This window comes from Vidua macroura, chromosome 13 (assembly GCF_024509145.1).
Source record: "Vidua macroura isolate BioBank_ID:100142 chromosome 13, ASM2450914v1, whole genome shotgun sequence".
NCBI classification, from domain to species: domain Eukaryota; kingdom Metazoa; phylum Chordata; class Aves; order Passeriformes; family Viduidae; genus Vidua; species Vidua macroura.
The window spans coordinates 4,986,021-5,007,662 of record NC_071583.1 but is presented as its reverse complement, the minus strand read 5'-3'; the positions used below and the strand labels follow the sequence as shown (position 1 = coordinate 5,007,662).

Genomic DNA, 21,642 nt, shown 5'->3' with positions numbered 1-21,642 from the left:
AACAGTGAAAGCTTTTCAACCAGAAAGTAAATACAGAAAATATTCCAACAACTGGTTTTGAGTGCTACTTTATAGGATTTGTTGTTACTATTTACTGTAACTTTACTATCTCACTGAATTAAGGCAGGAAGAAAAGGAATTAGGGACCAAATCCACACCACAGGACCTTCCTCACAGGCCTTTTCTTCTTAAGTCAAGTTTGATTCAAAGTCAGTAAAGAGACACTTGCATTGGGTGTTTGCTATGCAGAGTGTAGGAAAATGTGCCACTGAGCAGAGCCTACCTGGGAAGTTACAACCCAGATTTCAAGTAACTTAAAAGCTTTTGAGTATTTCAGACTCATTGTAGAGCACTGAGCACACAGCAGGGCTGTGAAAGCAGGACTGGGAAACCATCATCAGCCTCATTCACGTGCATGAAGTATCAGCACTCAAGGCAAGGAGAGAGTCAGCACGCTGAGATCTTAATACTTCAATTAGTTCCAGAAATCAGACACAGCTCCTACCAACTTCTCAGGACTGAGTATGTGGCAGAGGAGCAATAGAAGAAAGATGCACAAGGAGCTCCAAGTCTTACCTGGTGTACACAGGACTTGGCATTCAGAAAAAACAGCTCCACTGTAGTTTTGTCCTTGAGAAAGGAAATGCTTTCAATGTAGAACCTAAAAATTAAAAAAAGAACCAAAACCATGAGTTACTCTCTTGAATAGGTTTCATCTTCCTCCCAAGTAATTTTATTTCCTCAGTGTTTTGTTCTCTAGCAATAAAATAGCACAGAGGAACTATGAGCTACTGCACTTAATTTCCTGCCTTTTAGTAGGGAACAAGCAGAAATCACAGCCTGACAGCACACAGGGAACAGGAACTCCTGGTTCAATAGATCCTGGATATCTGATGACTTTTCAAATGAGATGAAAACCCTGAATGCTTCAGGAGTGAAGCCCATCCCTCCTCTGCAGGTTGGAAAAAGCCACTCCAAACATGTTGCAGGTGGGGAAGCCAGTCCAACACTCCGCTGGAGGACAGGGGTTGCTGGCAGTCCTGCAGGATCACCTTCCTTCCAGGAGAGCAGAAATGTCAACAAGAACCCTTAACTTTGCTCCAGGTCCAGATGCCCCCACTAAATGCTAGGCAGTAGACACAACTTTTTTACAGCCAAGCCAAGACCTGGACCACCAGTGCCTCAGCAATGCAGATCTCCCAGGGCTTCCCAATGTCCTGTCCTCCACAGCAGGAGGGCTGGATGCCCACACAGGACAGTCAGAACCAGACCAATCTCTCCCATGCTGCTCTTGAGGCTCCTGACAGCCTCAAGGTCCATCCCCTGACTTTTGCACTGGTGATCATTTTGGCATGGATGATTTGTAGGACATGTGAAGAAGTCCCCAGCAGCAGCAGAGAGCACGTGGCAGGGAGTAGTAAAGCTGGGACCTGCCACATGTGTTAGGAATGCTTGCAGTGTTTATGCTGTGACTTCAGAAAAGTGATACATTAAATAGTAATTGCTTTAATATTTCACATTCCTACAGCGTGTTGCATCAAATTAATTTCAAAGCACTCTCCAGAATGCCTCTGCAGATAATTTACCCATTTCACAGGCATGCAGCCTGTCCAAGGGGCAGCCCAGCAGCCTGCCCCAGACATTTGAAAAGCTGTTATACATTTCCATGACTCACCTTTCCCCATGAACTTTACGAGCCACAGGTATTTCCACCTTCTCTTGATCTCACCTGATATATTTTTTTCCCCAACAGCTTTCCTAAATTTTACTTTAACTACCCTTGAGTGTTTCTCTTCAGAAATGCAGAGCAGAGGGCAGGACCCACACTCTTCATCCTTTCCCAACCTGCTGCCAGACCAACCCTTCCCAGAGTGGACTTTCCTCAGCCTGCTAAAGCCTTCACTGCACCCTGAGGTGATTTTCCTCAGCTAATGACCTCATTTGCACTTCCAGTTTCTTTCAGCCAGGGTCAGGTGTGGCTGACTTGCCCTCAGAAGCAGGACAGTTCTGGTTCTGAAGAGAGGCAGCAAGGCAGCTCCCAGTCACTCCTGGTAGAAAGCAGGAAGCTGCAGGATCTATGGATTCAGGGTGAGGGCACAGGGGGGCACTGCCCCAATCCCAGCTGTGTCTCTGTGCTCTGTTTGCTCCGTGGTACAAGCTGTACCTTCTTATCACCCCAGTACAGATGGGGAACGCTGAACCACAGAGATAAGGATGTTCAGGGCATGGCAGGCACATTTGGGAACACCATGAAGTGCACATTCTGCTTCTACCTCCAATGCTGTCAGCATTCTTGAAACGAAAATGATATTTCTGAAAGTCCTCAATCTGCATCACAGAGCCCTTCAGCTGAGTGTACCATCCAAAAAAACCTCCGTGACTGGATTGAGTTTATGCCAGCTGGTGATAATTAAAATCTCAAAGGATTATCATATGTTTCCTTATTGAACAGCAAAAGCTCAGGGATGAGAAGAGATGAAGAAAAAACAGCAATCTGGAGATTCCTCCATTTCCAGTAATGCAACTGGAAACTGCAGGTTTTGAAGTGGCTTTTCTGCTGGAATATCTATTTTCTATGGATCAGGCAGTTTCTGTAGTGCTAATTATTTCTGTATCTCCCTCCTCCTGCTCTGCATCTCACTGCCCATCTCCTTGGTTACCTGTTTTGGATCTCATGACCCCACAGTAGTCATGCTTAAAATTCCCTTCTGAAAGTTGATCTCTCCAAGCCCACTCCTCACACATTAACTCCTGCCCAAGTCTCTGCACACCCTGTCCTGTTGAGGACCATCTTGCAACAGAGAGGGCCAAAATGAACACCATGAGCAAACAGCATCAATTCCAACCAAAAGAATGCTCAAATTATAGGATTGCTTTCACAGCTTTCTTGGGCAGCCATAGGTTTTGGCCTCCCAGATCCTGATCAAACATTGTAAATACAGTGAAGAGCCCATCACCCCTTTATAAATGGAGCTTTTTCTTTCTGCTGAGTGTGGAAGATGAGCTCTGGACACCATCACACACCAGCACGTATTCAGCCAGAACAAAGTGCCACTTGTTTGTCCCATTCCCCTGGTGACCAGCGGGGGACATGGGGAGGCACCAGTGCCAACTGACCCAGCTACACAAGAGGCTCTGCCTTGGAAGTGCTTCAAATAATTAAGCACACCAGGCATAAATTTACCCAGATCTGAAAAGCAAATGAGGTCAGCCTGCTCTCACGTTCCCTCACAGACTGGAAGGAAAACAAAAACTCCAACAATATTAAGAATATGATGCTTGGTCTCTTCTGCCAGCGCAGCTCTGTTTCATAGGATGTTGGGTTTTTTTCAGGCCCTTAACCAGCAGAGCTTTGCCAGCAACAGCCCTAAAGTAATGTAATTACATTGGCCAAAATCATAATTTTGCCAGGGATTTTATTCTTTCCTGGGGACTGGTTAAGCTGTGAGCAAAACAGCCATCAGCAATCCCTTTAAAGTACAGACAGCCCTTAAGTAAATAGAAGGAAAAAAGTAAGTAAAATTGTTTGAATAAACTGTATTGCAATTTAGCACACGCAAAGACGAGTCAGGCAAAGAAGATATTTTAAATATGAGGTTTTAAACAGAAAAAAACCCCAAACCCACCCTAGGAATAATGTCCTAGTAGTAGGTTCCAATCTACTTTATTTCATAGTTAAATACAAAAGAGAGCAGCACTTAGCCAGGGTCTAATCTCCTTCTAAAAATAACACATTGCTTTGACATTTATTTCCTTTATCAAATCTGTAATCAGTTCCTTTAAACAAAACCCCCTGGTGCTAAATAAACCCAAGTGGTAATGTTTGCTTGGTGGAAACAATTACTCACCTAACGGCAAAGTACAAAGTTGCTGGCCCTGGTTTCTTGGGCAAGTCATGGTCCAGGACACGGTGATCCAGCTGCAGCCAGACACTCTGACCTCTATGGAAATAGGTCGGGGAGAAGGTTAAAAACTGGGATGAAAATACAGAAATTGGTTCTTTTCAGTGCCCCTGCTTACTCCAAGTGTTACTTTGAAAAGTTCAAGACTCAGCTCCAAGGCAGGCAAACATCTCATCAAATGACTTCCTTTTTTTTTACCTAACCCAACCCTTAACCCTGCAAGGCTGAGCCATGGGTGCCCTCCAGAGGCCACACACTCCCTCCATCACCAAGGCAGGCCCTGGAATCCCACTGGAGTTTCTGGGGAAGCCAACAGCTTTCAGATAATCCCCTGGCAGCACTTTAAACCTCACCGTGACTCAGTGCCAGCAACCAAAAACATCCAGAGGAATTTCATGGCAGCTTTTCTGGGGGAAAAAATAAACCAAGTACAAACGGTATCCTCAAGGGATTTACAGAAGAGTCTTTTCCAGCAAGTGGAAGGACAAGGATGTGGCAAAAATATTCCAGGGATAGCCCAAGATGTGAGTGGCTGGTAAAAATAACACAGTGCTGGGGTCAGGGCCCCAGGGGGAGCAGCTCCCATCAGCTCCATGAACTCCAGGGTGTCCCCAGGGCCAGTCCTGCTCCTGCACGTGGGAGGTTCCTCAGCAGGGTGGCCCCAAACACGGCTCTGACGGGATTTGTAGGTGGAGGCTTCCATCCAGGGCTGCATAAAAAGTGGCAGTGGAGAGCAGCAGGACCCAGTGTTATTCCCACTAGACAAGAGGTTTATTTAAGGGGCTGTATTAGTGCACAGCTCCAGGTCCCCACTGCCCTAAGCACCTCTGCTCCAGCTTTTTGGGGGAGCTGAAGGCAACTCCTTTGGAGACACTGGCCCTGCAGCCAGCAGATGTGGGGAAGCATTTCACTGCCCTGCTGAGAGATGAGCCATTGCAATTAATTAACCCAGCTGACTCTGGGTTAATGCCATGAACAGATCTCCCACAGCGCTCCAGAGCCTGGGCAGAGCATCACACCCAGGCTCAGAGAGAGGAAAGTGGTTCCTGGGCAGGACTAACCTCACAGCTCACTCTGCTGGGAAATTTGGCGTTAAAAGGCTCAATAATATATTTGAGATTCAGGTGCAAAGCAGTGGGAGCAATTCATTTTGGAAATAAATGCAAAACCTTTCTGTTGTTACTAGAAGTGCAGAGGAGGAAAGTTAAGGGTGTTCACATGGGAAATTATCACTGAATCAGTTTTTTCACTGTGTGAGACAAATATGAAATGTGAAATCATCAGGAAAATATTTTACAAGGATTCTCTGGTTTGTGCCCAGAAGATATTTTCCAAGTATTTTCTATTTTGTGCCTTCCCCTCTCCCCAGCCAAGCAGCACAAGAAAAAGGTAGGAAATTCTTTGAAAGAAGTCATTTTTCCATCATGCCAAGCTGCCACGGTATCAGAGATAAGGTTTTACATTGCAATAATGACACAGCTGTTTAAACTAAATAAACACACTCACGTGTCATCGATAAATGTTATCCCAAAATATTCCTTTTCTTTCAGGTTGAAGTGTGAGGCCACCAGATCCAGTAACTCCCGAGACAAAAGTTTGGGCTATTGAAAGAATGAAAATAATTTTATTCATTTCAGTCCAGGCTTTTAATAAAAAATATTTTTCTTTCTGTGCAAATACATTTAAGTACACATGGCCATGCTAAAACCCTGTTGGACAGCTGAATACAGAAGTGGCATATCAGACTCAGGGTGTCTCAATAGAGCTGTGTGGGATGTGTGGAGCAATTCTGTGCTTAATCTGTGACATTGGGGTGAAGGGCACAGACTGAGTGCTGCTTTCCTCTTTCTGGGGGAGAAGGCAGCATCCCAGGCTTTCCTGCACTTATAGCAGGAAGGATTTTTCAATTAAGAAAATATTGTATAGTGAAGGATCTCGTGCTTTGAGTTCTGTTATGGGGAAAAAAATCCTCAAAACCACGGAGTTTTCTTCCCATCTAAAAGACAAAAAACACCACCACGAGGAGCGTGTTTAATATCCTTTTGGTGAAAGCAAAAAGTGAACGCAGAACTGATGGCAGATATTTTGCCCACAATGCACGGGGAAATCCTTCAGCTAATCCAGGTGTCAGGAGAAGCACACATTGCCTCAGCAGCCTATTCCACTCCTGTGAGTTTTTCTAGCATAACTAACTCACTTCAGCCCCCAAAAGAAAACAAGCAGAGAAATCTGGCACTGCTGCCAGTCCCCAAAAGAGCGAGGTCTGTACCTGAACCAGCAGCTCCAAGTTCCTGTCATCGAGGAGATGCACCTGGCAGTGCCGGCCCTCGGTCATCTGCAAAGACAGCAGCACAGCCTGTCAGGAAGGGCAGCATTCCTGGCTTGCACCAGAGCATGTGAGGCTTGGGGACAAGGGCAGTGTGAAGTGAGTGTCTGATTTTGATGGATAAGGGAATTGACTCTGTACCCGAGCTGAGAGTCCTTCTCCAAGGACTCCATCTGGGAATCTGCCTCAGTGCTCGCAGTTCCTGTCAACTCCAAGCTGGAATTAAGGGTGCTTAGCAGCAATCAGGATCAGATAAAAAAAAAACATAAATGCTGTGAGAATTAAATGTGAGGATGAACCAGCCTGGCCAGTACCACAGCTTTGGGCTTTTGCTCTGGTGAGGAGGAGATGACCAGTGACCCAGGAAACCCAGATCCATCCAACCCTCCCTGCAGATGGCTCAGCCCAGATCTGGTCCATTGACCTGTGTCTAGAACAGATGGAGTCTCCACCAGCACAGTAACATTTTCACTTGGGCACCTATTGAAAGTCATCACCTCCATGGGATTCTTACATAGGAGCTGCACACATCAAGAAGGTGCTTGAACTGCATCACTAAGAATGGGATGAGCTTTGCAAGCTCTGATGCTATATCTGAACCACTTCTTTCATGTCACATTTATCTCCTGCAAACTAAGTCTCTTCCTCTCTTTAGGAGGCGAGCAATTCAGAAATAGCTGCCCATTATGCCCTTTTAGTATCTGCCCTTTGAAATCTAATACATTTCAATGAAAGCTTTTACATTATTTAATATCTGGTCTAATTCTGGGCCTTTCAGCAGCTCTAGTGAGGACCAGCTTTGCAACACTCTCTGGGTGAGAGCTGGTGAAGGAAACCTGGCTTTCATATTTGTTCCCCCAGCCTCAAGGTAACTCATTTTCCTGACAGCACAAGCTTCCAGCCGACTATAAATTGTGAGTTGTGAGCAGAAGCCGGGGGTGGTTTGTTTAGACAGGGGCTCCCAGAGGGATTAAACAGTAACACGGGATGGTTTCCCCTTTCACATCCCTCTGGCTCCGCAGGGACAGGGACAAGGACAGTGCTGAGCTGTAGTGCCATCAGCCCCTCTCATCACCTCCTGCCCCTGTGCACGCTGCACACCCAGGCCTTGCAGAGACTTCAAAATAAACACAATTTCTACGTGATTGCAGTACAGCCGCAGAGACCTCGCAGCTCTTCCCCCGGTTTGCACAGCCAGGGCTGCCGAGACACAGCTGCCTCTGTCACCGGCCAGCCCTTCTGCCCCGAGCCCAAATCAATAAAGCTCCATTGTCCCAACTAATTGAGCTCATCTTGACCAAAGGCCGACAGGGAGTGCCCTCCTGAGGAGCTCTGCAAGCAGGTCAGAGATGAGCGTCTGCAGGCACAACTCCCCGAAGCGTCCCGGAAAACTGGGCTGCAGCATCCGTGCCCCAGCACCGGCAACCTTCGGCACTGCTGAGCATCACACCAAAACAGCAGTACTGGTACAAGGACCGTTTGCAGAGCGACTCTAGAGGACAGAAATCCCTTCCTTTCTCTGTCTTACTGCTACGAATTTGTACAGAAGTGCCAGATGAGCAGTGACACACGGGGCACGCAGCAGTTCAGAGCACAAGGCTGCTCTGCCCCGGAGACAGCAGTGATCTCACAGCTGCATCCCTTGGTGCTGCACCCTGCAGAGCATCATCCCCCAGGCCCTGCACTCCCAGCAAGGTACCACATCCAGCAATTCATCCCTCGGGTTCTGGAAGCAGAGCTGCACACCCCAACTCCAGCTTGGGGCACGCTCCCTGAGATTTCTCTGCTGCCCAAACGCAGCACCCAGAGCCCTTAAACCCATTATGATTCACTCCCAGGTCCATTTGTTCCTAAGAGCTGAAGGGCTGCCGTGGCAGGCTCATAACTAAGTTGCCCATTACCATCAATTAATCATTTTATCAGCGCACCCTTCAAGGTGGAGCGTATTTCTGGCTCTGACACACTGTTACCAATCTGCCCATGCTGAGGAGTGTCGGATCCAATAGTGTTTTTAAATCATTCCCCATCTGCTGCCCTGAGATAGCACGAGGGTTGCCATTATTTAATTGTGAGCTGCTTTAGCTTTCACCCAGTGAAATCACATCAATCACTTCTGACTGTTTTAATTGCCTCGGTTGTCTGTTGTTAAGTAAAAAAGGTTTCTGTTAGAACAAACACATCCACAAAGCCTCGTGCTGAGGAGAAAGAAAGGTATCTGGAAGGATTACAACATAAAAGAAATCACCTGTGCTTCAATTCAGCTATCCAAGGTAACTGCAAAGCACCTTAAAAGTAAATAAAACTCATAACATCCCTAAAGATAGGCAAGATATAATTATCCCTGATTTTATTGATGAGACAACATAAGGAAACAGCTTAGAAGTCTCATTTACAAATATAGACACAAACAACATTTAAAAGCTGAGACACGAGGAATCTTTCCTCAGAAATCACACATCCACTTCCCAGAGTGCTGGAAAGCTCAGCCAAGAAATTGCAGAAGATGCCAAGGTGCCCAGTGACAAAGCACTGTGAAATGCCTTTGCTGTGACAAACCTGGCAGCCTCCACCTGCATCCCAGGCTCGTGTCACCCCAGGAACACTTCATCCCATGGACAAAGCCACAGGACAGCAATGTCCAGAGCCATGAAATGCCTGTGGCTGTAGCTCCAAGAAGAGCTGCTTGCACCCCTCTGCCCCCCCCCCAGCCCATTCCTGAACACCTGAGGGCTACATTCCTGCTAAGACACCTCCTCCAGCCAGGATGAGACACAGGGATACTCACTGTGTGGCACCACAGCCTGCTCAAGGAACACAGATCTGCTGGTGTGACCATCAGCTTTGCATCTGTAGGCTCCAATCCCAAAACAAAGCCTGGACAGTCCGAGCCCTTCTCCTCCTCCTGCACACCCAAAGCTTCAGCCCCAGCACCCTGGTCCCTGCAGCTGTGCAGGAGCTCACTCCAAGTATCCCCACCCCATTCCTGATGGGGCAGAGAGCACATCACTTGGCTCACCCTGTTCTTACGATCAGATGAAAATCACTCCAAATTACTACCACAGGGAAGCACAAGCCCATCCTACATCAGGAATGTCGCCCACCAGAGAGGTCATCTCCAGGAGAGAATTCTCTCCTCGCATCCAGCTGCCTCCCTGTGCAGACAGGGCTCTGAGGCACAGGGCAACACTCACATTTCACAGCCCTTTTCTGTACAGGAGGTAGAACCAAAAGCTTTGGAAGCTATTGCAGCTGCAAGCTCACCTCATAAGCTTTGGAGTGTCCATCCCCAGGAGTGACATGACTGTGGCACAGCACAGTCACAGGTACCAATAACCTGGTCCCATTCTCTTGCATGGAGAAAAGCTGGAGAGCTTCATAAAGAGGCTTCCATCACTTTCAGCAATGGATTTTGGCCAGGGAAAGGCGCCTCCAGCTCAGCAACTGGAGACTCTTGAGCTCCTGGAGCCAGAGCAAAGGACTCCTTTTTAAGTCCCCCAATGACACTGGTGTGAATTATTTGATTTATTCCCCACAGCACATCCGCTTGCAGGTCTGTTTCCTCAGGCTGTGGGAAGGGACTTGTGCTGTGTCCCAATTCCCAGGGCACCAGGCTCCTCAAAGACCCAAAGCCCTGGAGCCCTTGCTAATACGTTTCCTTTCATCTTTAATTCAGGACACCCTGCTAATCTGAACAATATAATTGATTTTCTATGTGTTGGACCAATCCATCACGAGATGAGCACAGCTGTCTGCCTCAGTCAAGAGATGGTGTGAACAGTCTTGAGATATTTATACACACACACATCTGTTTTCAGCTTATTCTCATTGATTTGGCATTGTCTGTACAAATGAACAGTTTCTGCAACATGCCCCCAAATTGGTCATCTCAGCAGTTATTTTTAAAAGCCTGCTAATATTTGAGCTATTATCCAGTAACAGAAGTAGCAGCAGAAAATTCACGAAGCATCTCTGTGTCTCATCTCATTCCCAACAGGAAATTAGGAGAGACAGTACACAGCCCTATTTTTGGTAAAACCATACTGAGAGACTGGGAAACAATAAAAATCCAGCATCCCAAATTCACTTGTATTCTCTGTACACAAGTAAGCAGCAAAACCTCAAAAACGGAGAGGACTGAAAGGAGACAAACATTTTCCACTGTAGAAATGCAGTTACATCAAAATACTGCAGTTCTCCTAATTTACAGGCTATCAGCAAGAATCTGATTCACCCAAATCTTCAGTAAAACAGGCAGATAATGAAGGGAAACAAACAATTCTCAGAATACCCATGTGTGGAAATTAAAGCATATGGTGAGATTGTAACTGTACACAGAAAATTAGCATTATCATAAAGGTTTCATTAGCTGGGAGGAAACAACATGTTGTCCTCCCTTTTTGTCACAAAAAAATATGACAAATTCTCCACCTAAAATCAAAGCAGATTTTCCAGAACATCCATCCTTTAAAAAGAAAATCAGCAAGGCAGAGAAAAAAAACCTACTTCTTGGCTACTTAGACCAATTCCCTACAATATCCTGAGCCTGAATGTTTATTTGGGGAAAAAAGCACATGCAGGATATTTATGCTGTTTCTCTTGGACAGAAACATCCTCCTTATGCAAAGCTGGTTGTTACATGCAATATTTTTAGACATCCATGTGTGTCATTCCGTTAGGGAAAAAATAAGAAAAAGAGTAATTAGACAGGGTGTAAACAGGAAATAAAAAAAAAAAAAAAAAAAAAAAACCAAAAAAAAAAACAAACAAAAAAAAACCAACACCATGACACCATGAAGCCAAAAAAACCCAAAACCAAAAAAAAGCACCAAAAAAAAAAACCCACACACACAAAAAAAACCCCAAAAAAAACCCAACCCCCCCCCCCCCCCAAAAAAAAAAAACACCAAAAAAACCCACCAAAAAAAAAAAACTAACAAAAAAAATACCCACAAAACTGTCAGAATAACACATCTCCTGAAGGGAAGCTTAGGAATAGAGAATCATGATGGGTCTGGGTTAGGAGCAAACCCCAATGTGTTGTATTCCCTCCAGGTCAGATTTCTCCCCCTCAGAACTGGGAACGTTACAAAGAAGTCACTTGGCTTATCTGTCACTGACTTCTATTTTTAAGCCTTTTTTTTTGTTTTAAGGTCTAGAGAAAGAAAATAAAATTAAAAAAAAAAAAAAAAAAAAAGAAAAAGAGACAACAAACTCCAAACCCTACAAACTCTCTGGCCAAAGAAGAGAGGATTACACGTAAGCTGCACATAATTAAGACAAAACTGGGAGCTGTGTCTGCCAGTGACAGGCTCAGAGCCCTGTGCCTGCATCCCAGCTGCTCTCCCTGGGGATGTGCCACGGTTTGGGCTCAGCAGCCCATGTGTGCAGACACACTGCACCACTAAGTGCAGCCTGCCCAGGGACAGGGTGGCTGAGCCAGGCTCCTCAGCCACCTAAATACTCATCAGCAGAAGCTTTAAAATCATCCACATCCAGCAAGGCTTCACACCTTTAACGCTCTGAATTCCATGAAAAATCTTTTGGAAGGAGCAAACCTCTCGCCCCAGTTTTCCTCTTTTCTTCCTCCTAAGATAAACCCTTTTGTTCACCCTTGGTGCTCCTGTGTGACACCAGGGATTTGGTCCTGGATGCACTGAACTGTGCGTGTTATTTCCATGGGTTCCTGGCAGGGTAAATATGTGAAATTAAACTTCACTGGCAGATGAATAGCTCCAAAAGATATTTTATAGGCAGGAAACAAACACCTACACTGATGCATCCAGTGATGAGAGAGAAAGGGGAACCATTTTCACTACATAAATGGCCAGCACACAGCCTTAAACCTGCAGTTTGAAAAGTGAGAAATTGGACTGTGGCACATCATTAGTACATAGATGATAAAAACTGGCTCATTTATTCCTGAAACAGGCACACCACAGTGGCTCAGGCAGTCTGAGCACTGAAGAAAATAATACAGATAACAAAAAGCAAAATTCCCTCTCCCAGAAGGCAATGCTGGCCCTTTGCACACTGACTTCACAAAGCCTGTGCCATGAGGGCATCCCAGAATGCTTCCATCCTGCTTTAGGCAGTGGCACAGAGGCAGCAGCTCTGCTTTCCAGGTGCACAAGCCTACAGCACCAGCCTGGATCTTGAAAGGATTCCATGTCCAAATCCCTACTGAGCTGCACTTAACCACCCATTAAAGCATCACCAGTAATTTCTTGTAAAGGTTCTGTTTTTTTAATCCAAACTTTTCTTCTGTAACTCATAAGCCTGTAAGAGATTTCAAAGCTTAATACTGAAGCCCCTACACTTCAGATTTTCATTGGCATTTAAGTGGGTTTTTTCCTTTGGTTCTGAAGGCATTTAGGATCAGCTCCTCAGCTGCCTCAGATCAGCACTGCTTCACTGACTTTGGTACAACCAGCCAGCTTATGTCTGGCCCTGAACGTGCACAGCCTGATCAAAATGTGAAATCCCATGCAAGAATGTCTTGCAATAAGGAGCTGCCCTAGCCAGGCACATCTCAGGAAAATAAAAGCCTTTGCCTGTCCTTCTGGAAGGAAGGGGCCTGCATGCAGCTGGGGGGAAGAGGGAAAAAGTTATAATGGTTTAAATGACCTCAGAGTTTCCTGGTGTGTCTGTTGGGAGAGCAAAGCTTCATCATGTTCCAACACTTGGAGTCTCTTAGAACTTGAAGGAATGAGGAGGAAAATAACAGACAGAAGTTTGGGGCTATACCAGCATTGCTGTGGAAACTTTTTAAACAATCTGCACAGGTCTCCAAAAACACCATGATGCACATCCTGAGGAGCCTGTGTGCAACCCCACAGGTCTGCCCTGACCAGTGTGGGTGCCATCACTCAGTGTCCCATGGTGGGAGGTGCTCAGGGTGAAACTGATGGATGAGGATTGGAAATGCTCCACTCTCCCACGAGTGAAGATCTGAGGAAGGGAAGCATTGCCCCAACCCACTGCCACATCCCACCCCACTGTGTGCCTCTCCACCAGCTCCTTTGCCTCAGAGCAGTGCAGTCCTCCCCTCTGGACTCACTGATACCTCCTGCAATGCCCAGTGGGTCAGCTTTGGGTCCAAAATCTCATGTTTCCCCAGTCTCTGCTCACACCAACCAGGGTGGGTTCCTGCCACAACACCACAGTCTGGCTCACACAGACAAAAAACCTGCAGTGATCCCTTCGAGGGCAGTGGCAGAGGTCCCACCAGCTTTATGGGGGCAGACCATGTCTCCAGACATACTGCCTCTCCTTCCTAATCTTCAAGTCATAAAGAAGCCTTTGGCTGAAGTCCTGTCTCTAGTGCAGTCAATTAATTTTGCCATTAATTTTAATAGGGTCAGGGTTTTGCCTTAAATCATTTGTTATCTCACTATTAACCTTTAACAGAAGCCAGTATCTGCTTAATGTTAAATAGCCAGTGATGCTCCACAGTGGCTGGCTCCATCTTTCATCCTCTGTGCTCTGGCAAACCATCCTGTAGGGCCAACCAGGTGACTCCAAGTGCCACCTCCATCCCTCCCAAGGGCTGCAGAGGCCACCTGGGCTCTGCACACTCACGAGATGTTTACCCACAGCAACTGCAGGGACTGTGCAGCAGAATTCTCAGGCCTCAGGATATTCTCTTTCTCAGGACCAGCCAGGCGGGGACAGACACTTAAAGCCATAACTGAATGACATGCACAGAAATGTTTTAAGATGAGACAGGCTGGAGAAAAGTGCCAGCTTTGCACTTTGATGTCCCTTTGATGATGCTCTACATGGAAATGTTGGCTCTGCTGAAGTTTGGCAATGAGCTGGAGATAAAACACAGTGCCTGGAACAGGGGGCTGAGAGGCTGCCTGGGTTGCATGGCACCTTCCTAAAATAGCCATGAGAGCTGGAGATAGGATGAAAAAACTGGCTCCTGCAGAGCATCAACTGACTTTCATGTAAGCCCCACCAGCTGAGCCAGTGAAAAAGTCTGGCACAGGAACAGCCCAAGTGCTCTCCCTCACTGCAGGCACTGTGGCTTTGCCAACAGACTTTCCATGCAACCCTCCTTTTCCCCATTTATTCTATTATTCCTCATTGCAGGGGATGGCAGATCTAAGGGACTCTTTCATTCACTCTGTTGATGGCTTGTACAGGATGACAGGCACATTCTCTTGGGGTCATAAGAAAGATCCCACTCACCAGAGCAGGTTGGGGGCTCTAAATCTCATCCTCTTCTCCCAAAATCCTCTGAAATAATGTGAGCATGCTGTAATAAGACCCCCAAAAACTGAACAAAACCAAAGAACAGCGATAAATTAAAATCCAGGAAACAAATTAATTAAATCTTCCTCAAAATGATAAATCCAGTAACCCAGCCAGGAGTTAAAGCCCTTTGCCAAGAGAAAAATATAAACAGCAGAACTGCAGCTTCTTGCTCCCAGCCAGGAGTGTGCAATGTAAAAAACTCACCCCTCTCCTCCCCATGAGGAAATCTTGCAGTGTGGCTGCGTTTCCTGATGCCTTTTCCTGTACTTGCCTTTGCTCTGTTCCCCTGGGGGTGCAGGGGTTGTTCACTGTGCACCAGCACGGGGATGAAAGCACTCAAGTGCACAGGCAGCATCAGCCCCACTGCAGGAAGCAGAGGGAAGAACTGCTGCTAAAATCTGGCTCTGCTGGCCCCATACTTCCCAGCTGCCAAGCAGCACCCAGCCAGCATTTCACCTCTCCTGGCACTGCCAAAGGCCACAGGATCTCTCTGGCAGTGTTATGACAGATTCTGAGTCCCTCTGATAGAGAGGGAGAGGTTGGCTATTCTCTTGAAGGATCAGCACCTTTATTGCAGGAGTATTCTCCTTAACGGTGTCTGAAGCTGACAACTGAACAGGTCATGTCATTCCAGGGGTGCTGACATTCCATTCCTGCCACTTCGCAGTGTATTTAAAACAACAGCGAGAAAAGAACAGGCAGGCAACTCTACAGCTAATGCTATTAAAAAAAACTATCTGGAAAATTAATAGGAAACAATCAGTAGAAATCTGCCACAAATATCAAGTCAATGAAATCCAACATCTGCTTTCCTTGGCAGCACACAGCCAGTGAATTTGTGTCTGCTGGAGACACACTTATCACCAGCAGTGCTGAGACACTGCAGGCAGGTCATTACTGCACACAGCCCACGGGGGTGGTTTGTTCCAGTGCAATCTCTAGGGAATCCAGGGGAAAAAGGTCTCCTGTGGGATCAGAGTGCTTTCCTGATGCTACCTGACACAACAAGTGCAGGGGCCGCCCATGAAGGAGCACTGCCTGGAGGCAGCAGCATCCTCTGTCCCTGAATAAGCAGTGTCCACAGTGGGGCAGGACTGGCCAGCTGCCCTCCTGTGACCTGTCCTGACCTTTGCTCCTCAGCCAGGAGGCAAAGCAGTTAAGCTCCAACTTCTTTGCTTAAGTCTCTACAACACGAATCTCAGGGTTTATTCTGTGCAGAGCTTCTGGTAACTCCTGAGTTTTACCTCACCCCAGAAGCCATCCCTGATTCACTTGAACAAACTCAGCTTTCCCTGTTGCAAGAATAGTTACAGATGAAAAATACCCTTATAGAAGAGTAGTTTCACATTCCTGGAGACCCACACCCTGCCCTTGATGCCTTTTTGCCTCTCCCAGCCCTGAAGCTCTCCCCCATTTCTGGTGGCTTTTCACAGGATGCTCCTCTGTCCCCTCCAGCACCTCCCTGCTCACCCCTGAGTTGGGTTTTTGAGGGAAGGCTCCCAAAGCAGGAGACACATGCAGAGCAAGCCCTGACCAAATAATTGCCATCCCCTCCAGGCACAATCTCATTCTCTAAAGTAATCTTGAGTCTCTTCTTCTCCTGCCCCATGCAGGTCCCTGCACCCAGCTTCCCCCACTGGACTTTTCCAACCACTCATGCTTGGCAACAGCCCGTCAGGAAACCTAGATGCCAGCTTTGGACTGACATCAGGTAAGAAGGAGATGAAAAATAATTTTAAAAGAAGGCTAAAGAATAAGTCCTTTAAATCTGCAACTCTTTAAAAAAATTGCAGAGAGCAAATAAATAAACCAAGAGAAGTCACAATAGCGGGTAAGCGCTGGAGCAGGCAGCGAGCAGCGTTTCTGTGGAGGCGAGGAGCCAACATTCCCAGTGCCAGCAGCTTGCCAGGCGCTCAGGGGGCTGATCCAGATGGTTCCACATTTCACTTTTAAAGCAAAACAAGTGCTTTGGATCAAAGGCTCTTTCTCAGCAGCCGTTACCCCCCAGCTCTGTGTGCACTGCTGCATCTCCAGGCCACCTCTTCCCAAGGGTTTTTTAGGGAGTAAGAGAGGAGGGGACCTTATGAGGAGATATTTAATAGTTGCACGCTGAAAGGAGTTACTGTACCAGGCGCCAACCGCCTTTTCTTGGGACTCATGAATCTGTGCTTTGTTTGGGTTAAATCATATCTCAGAGCAGCCCATAACGGTAATCTCTGCAAAGAGCTTTCTCTCTAACCAGAAGTTAGAGATCTTTGCTCCAGCTGCAGCAAAGTTACCAGAATCCAGCTTGGATTTAGCCCTTTGCTGAAGCAGCCAAGGCAGCATTTACAACAAAGGCAGGAAAAAGCAGCTGTAAATGCTGGGATAAACAAATAGCCCCTTATCTCCTCAATGGAGTGCAAAAGACGCAGAGAAATTTTTATGGACTGATCCTTCAAGGCGAAGAGAAAAGCAAGCAGAAAGGTTTCAACCTACCCCACCCCAAACTTTCTCTGCTCTATGCTGCCTTCTGGCTCTCCGAGGCTCACAGCTCCGAGCTCTGCACGATGTTTAACTCAGAACACACTGCAAGAGCACTTAATAACATTATCTGTCACTGCTAAGCATCAGAAATTAAAATACAGCCTCTTACCTCCACATTACACAGCCTGCTGGTTTAAATGGACGTGAGAAACCCAAGAAGTACTCCCAGTGTGCATGCACTAAGCCTTCATGTTTTCTGTACATCTGAGCTGGGGGAAGAAGGGAGACACGATCCCGGACTTCTTCCGTTGCCATATAATCTGAAGGAAATGACCTTCGTGTTTGTTGCTTTGATTACAGATTCAGAAACAAAAGCCCTTCCAGAGTGAGTCAGGGGACACAAGGGGTTGAAACGGGATTGTTAAAAATGGCAAAGCATTACAATTGTGGGTTGGTTTTTGGGTTTTTTTTCCTTGTCTGTGATATTAACCCCTTTATTATAAAACAAAACTGAATGAACAAGCAGGAGTTACTGACCAAAGGCGTAGCACAGGTGCCAGTCCTGGGGCAGTGAGACACCTCAGTGTGGGATCATGATGCCTGTGTCACTGCAGTGGCTGAGGACCCCCACGCTGGCAGCTCTGTGCTCGCTGGGAGCTGCCATCTCACCTCCCCCCACACACTCCTGTCCTGGGACAGGAGGGGACTTTGTGTAAAAACCTGGCACAGAACTAAAACTTCAAGCCACCCCCAGTCTGAACCCCTTGGAGCAAGGCTGAGCCCTGTGGCAGCAGGGACCAACCATCTGAAGGGATAAAGGGACAGAGATAACCAGAGCTCTCTGCTCGGCACAGACACCCTCACTCACCCCATAAACTGATAGCTCCACTGTCCCTCCCTGCAAGAGACACCCCCAGGTACAGCGTTCCACTGGACTTCCCAAACTGCTCTCCAAAGCACTGGTCTGCTGCTCCGATGTGGGTGCTGCACTCTGGGAAGGGAACTGAGAGCACAGTTCACCCTTGGCCATCAATGTGAACTTGATCCTGCTCCACAGGAGTGCACTTTGCTGCTGCTAGAGGAATAAATCATCTACCTGCTGTTCTGCTGCTCCTTTGCAGGCTGTTCTCTATGTGCCAAACACTGAGTTCTACTTTGATTCCCTGATTCCTTCCCCACTGGCACATCAACCCACACGGCTTCACACACCCCCCGGCTCTGACACAGCAGCACAAACTGTGTAACTGTGTCAGGCAGAGCACAGGCGTCACACAGGCACAAAAACAGCTCTCCTCAAAGAAAACTCAAACAACTGACACTGCTTTCACTGAAAATGGAAAAAACAGAACAACAAAGAAGTGTGCACCCAAATCCAGGAAGCTGGAACTTCCAGAGTTCCAAGCTGACCTTCAGGCAGGTACACAAGAGGCACAAAGTCTCAAATTTATACATGCATACTTCAAAAATCTGAATGCTCTATTCAGTTATTTATGCTCTCAACTGAGCAGTCACTATGCATACAGAGGACAAACTACGAAGACTCTCCCAACCCAATTTTTAAAATCCAGGGATCTATTTTAATAGAAAAAAAAATTAAGTTCAACACCTGGAACAAACTAACTTGCTTTTTCCAAGAATGAAAACAGGTCAAACTTTGGACAGCAACAGCTCAGAGATGTGGCTCCCTCTTCTCAGAGGTCCTGAGGCCCCTTGGCCCAGCTGAAGTCCCCCAAACAGGAGGCTCTGTGCCAGGTGTTTGAGGCCAACAACAGGTTCCATGAAGCTGCAGAGCACTGTGTAAGGACACAGCCTTCCTGGGAGAGAAGCAGCACTGCCTGGTCCACCCATCACACAGGGTGAGTCAGCCCTGCTCCCCTCCTCTCCCTAAATAACCATCAATCCAGACACCTCCAGGGGGCAGCTACCCCAGACACCCGGGATGCAGTGAGGTGCCAGAGGTGTCTCACCCTCTTTGTTTAATTCAGAAGAACCAGCTTTGATCAAATAACCACCCCTTAAATAGCTGCAGACAAAAGAGTTGTCTTTTTTCTCAAAGTTATTTTGTAAAAGCCAATGTTCTCATAGTCATGAGACCACAAAAGCTTTCCACTCTATGCTCAGTATCACAGGTTTCATGAAAAAACCATAAGCTGGCCCCACATCAGGCAGGAGGGTGCCAGGTCAGGTCCAGCCAGCTGGTCCAGACTGCACCAGCAACCTAAGAGGTGGCAGCGAGACAGTTTTGGGAGAGGATTTCAGAGCAACAAACTTGCATTTGTCTCCAAAACAGACTCCAAAGCCCCAAAAATAAGATGGAAAATAGACAGTGAGTCATGTTTCCTTAGAGAAATGATGTGAAGGTTACCTGGGTGGTGCCAGCTTCTGCCCTGCTGGGATAACCACAATGACAGGAATAGCTGGAGGAGGTAGAGCACAGCTCCTTGGAGGATCTGTGGCTTCCAAACAAACACAGACAAGGGCTGCATAGTTCAGCTGTACAGGGAACTTACTTTAACTGAGAAGAATTAGAGTTTAACAGAAATACAGCTCACCTGTAAGATGTAGGAAGCTGTTGGAGTTGAGCACAGGGAAATTCTGCAACTCTGAGGCACGAATGAGTTTGGGGACAGCAGTGCCACGACCCTTCACTGAAGGGTGACACTACAGGGAATGCAGCACACCCCAGCCCCCCCAGCAAGGTGAACAGATGCACTGAGCTTGACACAAGAGAGGAATTACTGCCACTTTCACCATGGCTTAACAAACACCACCCTGCTCCAAACCTCACACCCTCTGCCCAGCCCACATCTCCCTGCCCAGAAACCACTGGCCCAACCAGAGGTGATGCCAGGATGCTCAGGAAGCAGCACATCACCAGCAGTGCCATGGGTGGAAGTGCAGTGACTTCTCCAGCCCCATTCCCAGCTCTGCTGGCACCACACTCCTGTGCCTGATGGCCAGCAGGGAGATGCACACTGGGGCACCCATCCCCAGGACAGCACCTACCCCACATCAGCTGGAAAAGCAACAGAAACATCACAGTCTTAATCCTAGCATTGCTTGGACTGTCAAAGATGACTTTAAATGGCTAAATCCAGCACATTCAAATGTTTCTCAGCTCTTTGATGACACTTGTTCTCCCCATCTCCTTCCCCAACACACCACTGCTGCATGTTTAAATGAATGACAGATCAATTAGTGGGGAAAGGTGTACATGTGTATTTGTGTGTGGGAGGGTATTTAAGCTAATATATTCCAGCACTGATAGCTTTATCCTCTTTGCAGTCTCTGAGAATGAACTGGCCTCCATCTGTACAGAAGATTAGTAGAATTACTAATCACTAATTATGACTCAGAGGTTTTAAGAGCAATGCAGACTGTACAAGGGGTGGCCTGATTTTCAGAAAATGAGGGGACAAAGATAGCACAGTGTTATTTTAAGCACATGGACAGTTCATCCAAGATCACAAAGCACTGCCAGCAAAAGGGGTGACAGAGAGACAACCACTCAGGAGGATGAAAATGAAGCTTGGAAAAAATAGCACGTGCTTGAAACACTTTTAATTTACCTTTCCATACAGTTTGTGTCCAGTCAGAGCAAGCTGGCCAGCCTCCCTGCAAAGGCCAGAATGGAGATTTATCCAGGCAAGCTCATACAGTGATACCTTTGTGCAGGACTTGCTGCCTCTGAGAAGTGGCGCCAGCAACGTTCGAAATCTAACGTATTTTGTGAGCTGCGTCACATCGGAGAGGAAAAATATTTATACAGGCCCAAGTGGTTTGTGAATAGAAGGCACTGTTTGAAACTGGCACCGTGACACCCCGAAGGAAATGAGATGAAGTTCACAGTCTGGTTGTGAAGTTTGTCAGTGAGGGAAGAGGGAGAAGCCATAAAAAAGAAATCATATTTTTGTTTGAATCAACTCTCTCAAACAGAAAACGCTGTATCATGAGCTCAGATGGAAATGTATCTGGCAGAGAGCTCTGGAACGCTGCTGTTGGAAGTGTGCAGAACCAAGTTTAACTCTAAGCTGTCAGGAGGCAGTGCCCCTAAGTCCCGGCCATGGGGACACTTCCCCATGCCAGCTTTGGACACGATGGGAGTTTCAGCAGTGCCAAAGCTCTGCAGGTGACATATGAGCAGCATCACTGCATTAGATCAGGTCCCTTCAAACAGAAAAACAGCTGGATGAAAACAGCCAGAGCAAAGCTTTTCCAGGGTAACCAGTAATCCCCAGTGTACAAGTTGAAATCTTTGAAGGAACACAGACACATATTCAGTGTCCTCTAAAAAGGTTTTCAAGCTCCCTTTGCAAAGCCCTGACCTGTAAGAACACCTGAGATGCTTGTGCTGAGCATCACTCTGGGGTCTGTCTGATGTGGAACAAAGGTCTGCCCTGACAACGCAGCCCCAGCTTTGTGCTCTCCCTCAGCACTCCAGCACTGCTTTTCATCACTGTGAAAAGAGAAAGGAAAAAAGGCACCTCAATTTGTTGTCAGCATTTTTCATAATGGAAAGTTAAGGTGTGGTAGCAGAGGAAGCATGGTGCTCACTATCCAAACCAACTACGTTAGCACTGGAGGAAACAGAAGTCAGCCACTTCCTCTCCCACCCCAGGTACCATGGGCCAGACACACAGACAAAGCTGATTTCTTGTGCTTCATCAGCAACATTTTTTCTCTTCACAC

General features: G+C 46.9%; 1 protein-coding gene across 1 annotated transcript in view; it reads right to left on the bottom strand.

The window, feature by feature from the left end:
- FRMD4B (FERM domain containing 4B) overlaps nucleotides 1-21,642 on the bottom strand; it is a 124,707-nt gene that overhangs the window by 52,117 nt on the left and 50,948 nt on the right. Inside the window, exons 2-5 of the mRNA XM_053989626.1 lie at nucleotides 6,172-6,237; nucleotides 5,409-5,503; nucleotides 3,849-3,941; nucleotides 577-661 (exon numbers count right to left, since the gene is read on the bottom strand). Of these exons, the coding sequence (XP_053845601.1) occupies nucleotides 577-661; nucleotides 3,849-3,941; nucleotides 5,409-5,503; nucleotides 6,172-6,237 (339 nt within the window). The remainder of the gene's footprint in view (nucleotides 1-576; nucleotides 662-3,848; nucleotides 3,942-5,408; nucleotides 5,504-6,171; nucleotides 6,238-21,642) is intronic.